General features: G+C 40.2%; 1 protein-coding gene across 1 annotated transcript; it reads right to left on the bottom strand.

The window, feature by feature from the left end:
* Positions 1-6,884: 6,884 nt before the first annotated feature.
* On the bottom strand, positions 6,885-8,547 carry LOC138023217 (putative nuclease HARBI1). The gene is made up of 3 exons (XM_068870244.1): positions 8,458-8,547; positions 8,055-8,225; positions 6,885-7,553 (listed from the first exon to the last, which is right to left on the bottom strand). Exons 1-3 carry the CDS (start codon positions 8,545-8,547, stop codon positions 6,885-6,887), a joined length of 930 nt encoding a protein of 309 aa, XP_068726345.1.
* Positions 8,548-12,500: the final 3,953 nt, after the last annotated feature.

Genomic DNA, 12,500 nt, shown 5'->3' with positions numbered 1-12,500 from the left:
ACCAGTGGAACCATCTGGAGTTTACTACGGCTTCATCAAAACATTTTTTCGCTCTGCTAAGAACATTCGCATAGACACATAACATATTGGTCATTGGAAACGAGCAAGCCGAGCGAAGACGCGAGGCTTCCGAAAACCTCGATCGTTCTGTGAAAAGTGTAATGTAAGTGTAATGTAAGATTCTATAGAGATTTTAGTAGGGACCACTTAAAGCGCGAATTTGATGTGTGGTGTCATTGGATAAACTTGCATGACGTGCGCGACTATTGACGATCTCGTCTGAAAACATGAGCTTCGTGAAATTAGGGGGCCGCACCGGATTACATGGCGGAAATTCTTAACTCCAGCTCAAGCTGAAAAGCCATGTGATTAACTAAGGCCTCGTCCACACTATGCCGGATAAATTTGAAAACGCAACTTTAGGTGCGAAAACGGAACAAGAGTTTTCCGTCCACGCATGAAAACGGATAAAATGTTCTGCGTCCACACTACAGCGTTTTATCGGCGGCACAATTGCTTAATCTCGCTTTGAGCATGCTCACAGTAAGTAGACATTCGAAAATTTTCTCTCCATTCTTCAGCGACAACAACTTCGTTAACAAAGTTGTCTCACCACGCACTCGTTCTGCCAGGTCGAGACCAGAAGCGTCTCTGTTTGTAAGGTTGAGAGCGTCGCGTCGCTTTCCTAGTATCCTTTGACACCAATGATTGTCTAACAGTTTTTCCTGATTCTCTGGCGTACAATATTCACGTGAAGTGAAGCAATACTTAACTCCAAATAAGCGCTTAAAGAAGAAATTATTGTCAACAAGACAGAAAACATCGTGCTGTCCGCCATGTTAAATTTATGATCGAGAGAGACTTGGGAAGATAAATCACATGACAAAATGACGTAAGCGTATTCGAAAAGTTCCGGATACGAAGAGTTCTCCGTCCACACTAATGCAAAAAAGTTGCGTTTTCAAATTCTTCCACTCTAGAGAGCGTATTCTAAAAAAGTACCGTTTTCGCGGATCTTTTTATGCGGATATGTGCGTTGTAGTGTGGACGGAAGGCCTAACCGTAACAATAAAGTTGCGTTTTCAAATTTATCCGTCATAGTGTGGACGAGGCCTAACTTTCTTTTTAGTCTGGGCTAAGACACAGATTGAAGAGAGGAACTTCAACTTGCGCACTGATTTTGTTTTTTGCATCCTGGCAGATGTCTCCTCTTGAGTTGACATTTCGCACCCGGGCAATAATTCACCCTGTTTTTGTAATAATTTTAAAGCCGGGTGGTTGCATGGTCCGGATTTTCTTCCCAAGATAAAACCTACCTTGTTAAATAGGCCTTAAGACTCAATCGCATTTGTACCAAACGGATTATTGTTGAGAAAAACGCAAGTCAACAACTTTCCCACATGCGAAACAGGCACATTAAAAGAGGTTTATGCAGGCCGCGCAGTAACGTCAGAGAAGACGCCTTGTAAGTTGGCGCCGTATGACTGAGCTACTTTATTACTCCTGTTTTCGCTTATGCCTACTTTGCGGCTGTTTCTAAGCACGAGCAAAAGGTAAGGATAACAAAAAGTTTCGTGGGCACGGCGCTCAAATTTTACATTGAAAGGCTAATCTTTATTTATTTTTGTTTCTTTTATCAGAAGGAAACACTGGATAATCTTGCTTACTTGATGCCTGGTCTGGGATAACTGATATATAATACATATGTTACTTGAGATATTAAAACCACGTAGTATCGACATTCATTTGACTTTTTAAACTTAGGATCTAAAGAAAATTACTTAGGACATACAATTTTAACCTTGTCCTTTCTGACAAATCAGACCTGATTTTAGAGTCGGTGAATGAGATCTACAAAACAAGAGGCACCAGTTATAAAATTTTGAATGAAATAATGTCATTTTAGGTGTTCTTATTTCCCGATTTATCAGAGGGAAATTGCAGCTAAACGTAAAAACTACTACCGGTGAAGGCTTCGCTTTATAGCAAGCACCATGACACCATGGCCGTGTATCGTATACCATCATTAAACAGCATTGCTTATCTTTTGAATGCATTGATTGTACCAAGCACCAAGAGCTTACTACGCATGCTCACAATAGCGAGGAGATTTAAGAGTTGTCGACAACTAAAACAAAAGTTTTCACACACTAGAAAAACGCCAAAAAATGAGGTCGTCGACAACTAATCAGTTTCCCTTTTCGAAAAAGGAAACTGATTAGTTGTCGACAACTAATAATTTGGGGTTTAGTTGTCGACAACTTGCGCCACAGACTACGTTCTTTAGTTGTCGATAACTTTTAGTTGTTGATTACAAATCGTTGTCGACAACTAAATCCCTAGTCTGTGGAGGGCCTAACAACAGCGTAAGCGAACAATTGAGAACCGTTGAGATCATTAGCTGTGGTTACACAAACCCTTTTGCCCATGGGTAAAGTACGGTGCTTTTAAAGAGACATCTTTCTCTTCTCTCCTTTTCGTAAGAGACTAGTGTCTCTTCTCTCTTTTTTAATGTTTATTTTGTCCGCCGCTCACTTTTTTTCTTCTGTCGCTCATTTTTTTCCGCTGTATTTTTTTTATGGCGCGCCCTTCCAGTCAATATTCAAACAGCTTTATTTTGTAATGCATGTATTAGATTTCTGTGCCGTAATTTTTATTTCCTTTCTATGTTTTTTGTGTTGCCTTGATGTATTTTGTATCTCTTTCCATAATTAATTTAAATATACGTGATAAACACATTTATTTTTACAGTTTGTTTAAACTCGTCAGTATTGTTTTAAAATTTGATACAGCTGCGTTGTACGTACTGACAAATGGTAGGCGGGTTTTCTCGGTAGTTTTGACTTTTTGTTAAGTGCCGACTGCGTGCCAGAAAAAATTATCTCAGATTGTGTTCTCTCAATAAGATGCATAAGGTTACCTCGCCCTTCGAGATGCGCTTTGAATCGAGATAGTTTCTCCACAAATGTTGTTTTGGAAGAATTTGTTCGGCGAAGCCTACTAGCCTGTCCATTGATAACACCCTTCTTGACACCGGGTGGGTGACAAGAGGTAAAAGGCTTCAATCATGCAGTGTATTGGATGATTTCAGTCGGCGCGGCTGGTAATATGTTTTGATATGGAGAATAGATTCTTTATCGAATCGTTCTCCTTTGTATACTGTTGTCGCTCTAGGAAGTGATCTCCTTTCTGAAATTTTAGTAGTTAACTTTATCGTTAGGTTGAAGTTGTTAGCTTGTGCATTGGACAGGTTGATTTCCTGTTTATCTACGTCCCATAGTGAGAAAACGACGAAAGGTTTGATAATTATCTGAAACAACAAAGCCACAAAAGGGAGACCGTGCAGGTCTGTCGCATTCTTTCAAATATTTGTTGATAGCCTGACAGAGGGAGACTGACCTCGTTGAATCCAGCAGAGCCGCAACGTTGTTCAGTGAAAAACTAGGTCTTAAATGACTCAAAACCTCAGTGCAAGGCATCCGCAGCCGCACGACATCGGGTCACGTGAATCACGGTAATGCGATCACGTGGTGCATACTTAATTAACAGAAACGCACTATTCAGGTCACATGTGTTGCTTTGTAAATCCCGATAAAGTTCAACTGTCTGAAAGCACTGGGAGGGATTGAATAGATAGCAAGGAAAGGCTGGGGTTGATGAATTTTTAATTAGTTGAATTATAGAAAGGTGAGGCTAATGAAACCAACACATGATTCACTGTTACTCCGAGTTTCGTGCTTACGCACTCATCAGACAGTATTTAATAAAGAAAATTCCTATCACTTATATACAAGCGTGTGAGAAAAGTTATTTGCATAATTACAATGGGCGCGAGTGAGCTATTTAAGGGCGCGGGTTGTGAGTGAAAGTCTATTTATAGATCGTTTTCACTGTCACGCAATAAAAAAATAAATCGAAAAGCATGCTGTGGAAAAAGTCAAGAATTCGTGATGTTGTAGAAGATAAATGAAGAAGACACTTCTCCAAGTTTTAGGCCCGTGCGTTTCCCCAAACTTCAGATATTCGTCGAAATGTTTCGCAGAAATTTACAGAGCCCAGTATGAAAACGCCATGTTGGTGCACATCTGTGGTGCACCAATATGGCGGCCGGAAAATAGTGTCAACATCTGTTACTTACTTTGGCTATCTAGGCGAGTGATCATCTGTACTGAACAGACAGCTATTTACTTAAGCACTTTTCCTAATGCTTTAAATTCGAAAAAGGCTCAAAACCATGAGATAAATATATATTTCTCAATAAACTTGATCGTCGCCTCGTGTCACGCACCGCTATAACTCAGAAATTCAAAATGCTCTGGTTTCCAAACGAAGCACGCTATTGAGCTTTAAAATTGCAAATGGATACAAATTTACCGCCTCTTATGCCTGATGAGGATAAAAACTTTCGTGGCTCTTTAGTTTTGGATTTTAGAAAATGATGACGTCACGTGAAAACGATCTATAGATGACAGTCAAAGTTCTACTTAAGGAACAATTGACTGTCATCTATAAATAGACTTTCACTCACAACCCACGCCCTTAAATAGCTCACTCGCGCCCATTGTAATTATGCAAATAACTTTTCTCACACGCTTGTATATAAGTGATAGGAATTTTCTTTATTAAATACTGTCTCTTTATTAAATACTGTCTGATGAGTGCGTAAGCACGAAACTCGGAGTAACAGTGAATCATGTGTTGGTTTCATTAGTCTCACCTTTCTACGATTTAGCTCTACACTTATGTGTATTGAGCCCTATTTAACAGTGTTGGCAGCCTTATTATTATTATTATAATTAGTTGAATTATCAATAGGATTAACTTTTATAAAGATATCTGGCTCACCTAATTAGACGAGTCCTGTAAATTTGTACAACGTTTATTAATCAATCACAAGTTTGACATTTCAATGACAACTATTACGTAACAATTTACTTGCCTCTTGTCAGCCTTGTTGAGAACGTTTAATGCATCCTCTCCTCCAGTCTCACACAAATGACAGTTAACCGCCCAAATTAACAAATAAGGCGAATTGGGCGGATAACGCTTTCCATTTTGATTGGCCACTTCACAAGCGAACTTGCTCAACCAAAAGTATAGCGTATTTGGCGACATGTGCTCTAGTGAAACGGTCAGATTGTGAACATCTTCGCGTTTAAGACCGGTCACTCCAACAAGTTCTGACATTGCACGTTTATTTTGCCGTCGGTGCTGCCATTCCTCCAAGACTTTTCTGCCCCATTTGGTGTTGTATTGTGTTGCCGTCGGAGTGGCTTCCGACACAAAACAGGTCTCTTCTTTTTTACCCTTTGGAGAGCAAAACCGACCAGCCATGTTTCTACTACAAAAGCTCTATGAAAATGAATTGCCTAATTCAGTGCTGAGTATTTCCAGATTCCTATGGGACAGTTCCACGCCCACGTGATTAACATGACAAACACGTTCTATAGTTTCATTTCACAAGTAAGATAAAATATTCGCGTCCGACCTTTATGGGCTTTAAAACGGATCGCCTGCGGCTCGCGTTTTGCCCATAAAGGTCTCTCGCGCATATTTTATCTATTACTTAAAACTTACATTTAAATTAATGGGAAGAGATATAAAATATACCAATACAAAACAAAAAACATATAGAAAGGAAATAAAAATCACTGCACCAAATTTAATACATGCATTACAAAATAAAGCTGTTTGAATATTGACTGGAACGGTGCGCCATACTTTTTTTTTGTTGCCACTTTTTTTGCTGCTCTTTTTTTTTCCGCCTCTCTCCTTTTTTTTCTCCCGCTCAAATTAATTATTTTTATTTTCCGCTCACTTTATTTGAACAGCCGTAAAAAATGGTGACCAGCGGGAAAAAAAATGGGTGTCTTGAAAACTAAGACCCTAAGATTCGAAAACGAACGAAGTAACCTAAAACCCTCAATTTGGCTAGCCGTAGGCCTAGACAGTGTCATTCTCGGTAAGGCCACTACGTGGATTGACGACTGTTTGTTTCTGCCAAGTTGCATAAAGAAAGGAAACAACGTTTGTGAGGAGTGAAAAGACATAGATCGAGTTCTGCCGCCAACTTTCGTACGAAGTGATGCTCTCGATCTTTGTTAAGTGACACTGTTTGGGTGCAAGAGGCGAAGCGGTCATGTTGGAAAAGTTGCAATTCGCTCACCTCAAATTACGGCTTCGGCACCTTGTTATGGAGTAGATGCCGCAGGAACCAAAGGCCACACTTGTTTTAGGGAATTCAAAGCATGAGTTAACTGCTGCCACCAAGCCAATAAGTAGGAAACACTGCGTTTACTCGAAGGTTTAATAAAACGCCAACTTTATTCAAGGGCGAGCACATGCAAAAAGGAACGCAAGCGCATGCGCATGCGCAGCGTTGACAACTGCTGGGTTCCTGCTGGGTACAATATAAATAACGGAGTGGCAAAACTTGAAAATTTCAGCAGTTCAGCAGGGTTTAAATCGGTGACATCAAGATGCTGGTGCGACGCTCTAACAAACTGAGCTATGAAGCCACTAATGTTCGGAGCTGGTCATTTGTGGGTTCAAATGTTCCCATGCTGAATGAATCAACGAACGAAATTATATATGAAATGAATCGTAATTATATTGAACTGCGGATACTGAAATCAACTTAGTGAATCTATGATCCTTGCGTTCATAACTGCGAGGATCATAGCTTCACTTGATTTCGTATCCACAGTTCAATATATGGTCCATTTTATATATCATTTCATTCGTTAATTTTTAATTTATTGAAAATACTGTGTAATTTTCTTAATTGGATCATTGTACAGTAGTAGCTACGTTACCTGGCCTAAGAATGGAATCAAGGCTGCCGGTGACCCTGGTTTGATATAAAGCTTTGTGCTTTTTTAATGTCAATGTAGACTACAGTAATAAGAATTACAATAACATGATTTACACGTCTGATTTACATGCCAGTTTTGTGCAGAATACATAGGCCTGTCATCACTGCCATTAAGCTGTGTAACATCAAGCCCATCTGGCTGGGTGTTGTCATGGATACACATGTTATGCAATACCACTATCGCAACAATTATGTCGCAACAGCGGCATGGAGAGAACTGCATCGTCCCTCCAGAGAAATCAAGGCATCGAAACCTTTGTTTCAAGAGGCCAAATGATCGTTCTATCACATTCCTTGTTCTCGTGTGGATCCTTTGGTACATTTCTTCTGCTGCACTCGACACTTTGTCAGGGTTTAAGGGGGTCATAAGGTAGCTCTGTAGGGCGTATCCTCTGTCCCCAAGCAAGCATCCTTCCTGCTGTTTCGTTTCCATGTGAGTCTGCAGTGCGCTCCCGTTGAAGATGGCTGAGTCATGGACTGAGCCATGCCACTTGGCCACAATGTTTGTGAACCGCATTTCTGCATCACAGACTGCCATCACGTTGATGGCATGAAATCCCTTATGATAAACATAAAGGTGCTCCTCTTTTGCCGGTGCACGGATTGGGATGAGCGTGCCATCGATCGCCCCCATAACCTTGGGGAAAGCTCCAATCGAGTAAAATTTCGTCATAGTTTCCTATGAAAGATAACAATAGTTAAAACGGCGGACCCAATAAACTGCGGCTCAAAACTTGAGGAGATTAACAGCCTGTTAGACGTGGGCATCAGAATATGAATCAACATTTTTGGAAGAAACTCTTTAATCATTTGAATCACAGAATTAATACTTTATGCCAATTCGCATGACCGACGACTACTCGATGCGGACCGCAGAGAAAACAGTAAATAAAATAACTTCATCGGAAAAGACGTAAATTTAAATTAGTTTTTGTGCTAAATTCTACGGGTTGTGCGTTTTTTTACCCCAGTTTTTTTAGGAATATGCCTACTCGAGTGGAAAGAGCAGTTGAATTTAGGACTTTTCGCTAAATTGCAAACAAGAAATATAGTGTAAATGGAAATGAAAATCGCTCCCCCTTTCATGCAAATGATCGTGTCTAGTACTAGTAGAGTTTACTTCACAGTTAGCTAGTGCTTTTTTTGTAGAACTATGGTAAAACTTAATATCAATAATTACATTCACTCCTTCTCTTGATGTGGGAAAGATAATCCATTCGCCAGCAATACTCTTTAAACACTGGGTAAAGGAGTGAACACAGCGACTGGCACTAGCCTTGGAAATCCCCATGGTGTCTGCGACGACTTTCAAGAAACTTCCACTTGCAAAGTAGCGTAATGCTGTCAGGACCTAATAGGTTAATAAACATTTGAAACCTCCACTATACTCGAAAAGGGCCTCTTTGTCAACGAGGGAGTTGAAAGTGCCAGTGGCTAGATCATAGAAAAAAGGAAAATTACCCACCTGAATCTCCGGATCTAGCGGAGCATTTCGCCCGGTGTTGCGCCTCAATTGTCACGCTTCAAACTTCAAAAAAAGGCCACTCAATTCTCTCAGGTGACAATCTAAAACGTTCAATTACCTCGCATCTTCTCATTCCAGTCAAAACTGTTCTTTGTCTATATTTTCTTTTCTCACGATTTGGGGTTAAAAGTGCTCCAACGGCAGCCATTTTTTATTCACTAAACTTAATTTCCCGAGATTTTTTGGAGTTTTCTCGGGAGCACGCAATCACCCGTAAAATATCTCGGGAAAACGATACGTTTTTTTCGGGCCCGAAAAACTCGGGCGTTTTGAGAAACACCTAAAATTGTTTTCGGGAGCTTTTCGGGTGCGTTTCCGGGCCCGAAAAGATTTCGGGTCTTTTGAGAAACGCACGCTTGATCTTTTTTAATACAATTCCGAGCATGCGCCATTTTGGCGGTCATGATGATTTAGATCCTAGCAGTATGGCGGACAATGTTCATGCGAACCTAGTTGAACCCTTTGACTCCCAGGAATGATTAGCAAGCAAATTCTCCTCACAATTTCAATGAAATGTCAGTTAGGCAGGTATTGAGAATGAATATAATAATATCAGCTTTAGGGGTGTGATCTTGATATAACACCAAATTCTTATGACTACACAACACAAAAATCTATGATACTGGTTAGGAGAATGAACGTTTCGATCAATGGCCTTACTCCCACGAGTCTCCTATAGCCCAGTGGTAGAGGATCCGAACTAGCAATCGGATCGTCGCATGTTCGACTCCTGCAATCAATGAGCACTTGGATTTATTTCTGACAATCCGAGAGTCAACATTGGTAAATTTTAAAGCGTCTTGAGCATAATGGCGTTGTAATCTAAATTACATAGAGAATATTACATGGCCGCGCGGGGATACGAGTTTTATCTACGAGTGCTGAAAGTATCTCTCACGAGTGAGCGAAGCGAGCGAGTGAGAGATACTTTCAGCACGAGAAGATAAAATTGGTATCCCCAAGCGGCCATATAATGTTTTGTTTATTATATAGATATTGATGAAATGTCCAGATTTAAAACAACTTGTGTTCAGTTCATTTTTGAAATGATGAAAAAGTGGTCACCAACCGCTGAAACACGCATGTTGTGTAAAGTGAGACAAGATATGAAAGTTATGAACACCAAATAATGATAACGTAAAATTTTGCAATAAATATGTTAATGTAGCAGAGAAGAACTATCTTGAAGCACAAAAGTATCTTACAATGAAGACGAAGCTCGCGTTTTATTGGCTAATCGTGTTCGTTAATATGACGACACCTATATTCTAATGAATGATATGTTCACTGCGCGCGGTGAAGATATGGTTTTTTAGTAAAAGGAGATATCCTGGTATTTCATCAGTATCTACCTTGTGTTTACATAGCCTCATTTAAACACTCGGGGGAGTCGTCTAGTCGTTTTAGCGCTGGAGCACTAAATGTGGACACTGTAAATTGAAATCAACAATTAACGCAAATCAAGTCAAATGTTTGTTTTTGAGGAGAGGGGAAAACCGGAGTATCCGGAGAAAAACCTCTCAGAGCAGAGTAGAGAACCAACAAACTCAACTCACATATGACGCAGAGTCTGGGAATTGAACCCCGGGCCACATTGGTGGGAGGAGAGTGCACTTACCACTGCGCCATCCCTGCTATGTAAACACGGAAAAAGTCCGCTATTGCCTTTATAAAATATTTCTCAAAAATAATTCGACAAATAAAGGAACATGCTGGGTCTTTTTTCTTCTCGATTGAATCAGACTTTCTTGATGCACGCTCATATTTCCTACCAGTCAATCAAAACAATGACGCGCGTCTGGCAACACCCGGACATCACCAATCAAAATTCGTGTGATGTCACAGCCGTGTTAATATACTACCATCTAAACACAGCTAAATATTGACCAATGAGAGTGCGCGTGCTGTCCTGATTATTTTATAAAAATGAACACGACAGAGTTAAGAATCCCAGCTGGCGGGAGGCAAACCAGTTGGCTATTTACAAGCGCAGCCGAGGAGTTGAGCCGGGGAATGCTCACAACAACTCCAGCGGGTGGTCAGAGGGGGACCTGAACCCGAGACCTACGGATCTCTCAAGTTCAGCACCCTAACCACTCGGCTACGCTGACGATGACAACGATGAAGCCTTGAGCCATTGATACCGAAATGTTGCGTGATTTTTCCGTGCTTTATCATTTACTGATCCTGCTTTTCTCCCTTGAGGACCCTGGTGAAGTCCGTGGCAGCCTATCAGTGCTACTCTGCACTGTCCGCAGTAGGACCAATACTAATGTACCAATGTTTCTCACTACACAAGTTCCAGAAATGGATGGCTGCTCCCAAAAGACCCAGGTATTTATTAACTGCCCTTTATTATATGGCAAGCAATTCTCAATCTGATTAGCAACACTGTAATTGGCTGGTTTTTGGTCGGGATTTTACAGTACGAACCATTACCATGGGAACGGCCCGTTTCCGAATTTTTTTTCTCACCCTAGAAATTCAAGTTGAGCGAAACTGAAAGAATTTTCAAAAAGCAGCTTTTTTTTTTTCATCGCAGCAGTACAATTATAGCAAGCGGGATTTAGTTTTACATGGAAAAGTTTACCTTTCAAATTTCGCTGATGGAAGACGAACACTCACCAAGCGGAGAAGGGGTCCGATCGCTCAAATAAACGATGCAATATAATGAACAACTTCCTAACCCCTCGGTCGTTTTTGTACGGACCTCGCTGCGCTCGGTCCGTACTGCCGTACTCCTTCAAGCCATCATCATTAATAGGTTGTGTTTTAAAGGGAAAACGTACAAAAGTTTCGCGGGTTAGAACCATGCTTAGTTTGAATAAATCGTCTGACCTTTGTCATTATGTCGAAAACACAGAAAAATTAATAAAGTGATAGAGGTGCCTCAGCTATAAACGGGAATTAAGTCTCTTTTTATCTCGAAGTTTCCAAAGTGTGTCTGGTTGCTTACCGAAAAAAAGAGGCCACAATTTCAAACTTCATTAGAAAAGTGCTAACCTTAAAATCAATTTATGCTTCATGCTCCATACAGTCTGACTGATGTTGCAATTGTTGGCAAGGCGTTGCTCTGGGCGAGCTCCGTTTGCTGGGACTGAAATAATACCAAATTTGTTCGGGATATTTTGGCCAAGACCTTATGAACTAGACCGTTTATTGAAAATCAGCATGGTAACCTAGGAAATACCCAAATATAGAAGACATGATTCCAGCAAAGGCGAGGGCACACACGCCATCCACAACAAAGTAAAATAGGGAGGGTGGGGAGGGAAAATTGATTTGACTCTGTTGAATCAGCCTCCGCCTAGCTTGCACAAATGGTGAATGATCTCCAGAAAATCCCGGATGACAGAAATGCCCAAACTACAACATGGGAAATAATTAACTAAGCATGTCACACTCAGCATAAATCCATTTCTTTCATCTGGGAAATAAATTTCTTTTTCAAGATTTAAGAGAAACAATGATATAGCAAATTTTAGCTTTAAAATGTCTATTCACATATCGCTCTATCACAGACAATCTTACCTCGCTCAAAAAACGCAAAAACCTTGAAAAATACTTAGCTCTATGAAAGCAACAAATGTTTGTGTGGGTTTCCCTTCTTTCAAGTATCAGTGTGAAAGGGACTTTTATATCTGTGACGGCGACGTTGACAAAATAAAGGTACTATCGTGACTTTTGAGATTATTCAGTCTTATTTAAGTCGTACAATGTGGGCAAAGTATCCTAAGTACTAGCGGTTTTTAGAGTACTGAAAAAATAGAGAAAGGACATTTGAAAGCAAAGATAGGCGATCCTAAAATTCATTTTTCCTGATGCAAACAAGCTTTTTGAAAAACAAGGGAATTCAAAATAAATAAACAATACGACAAACGCAAAACTGTCTCGTCAAATTCAAGTCACCGCCCTCACATTTGAACTGTTTTTGTTTTTTTGTTTTTCTTTTTCCTGTTCGGTAGAACCTTTTTTACTAAAAGCGCCGATGTCCTAGATAAGACAAGTAACGAATCGTAACTAAAATTCTGTATTGATCCAATTAAAATCTATTGTTGGTCCAATATCAAAGGACGGGTTTCGTGGCCGAAATCACTTGGT

Source organism: Montipora capricornis, chromosome 11, assembly GCF_036669925.1.
Source record: "Montipora capricornis isolate CH-2021 chromosome 11, ASM3666992v2, whole genome shotgun sequence".
Classification (NCBI taxonomy): Eukaryota; Metazoa; Cnidaria; class Anthozoa; order Scleractinia; family Acroporidae; genus Montipora; species Montipora capricornis.
This window is presented reverse-complemented; position numbering and strand designations above follow the sequence as displayed.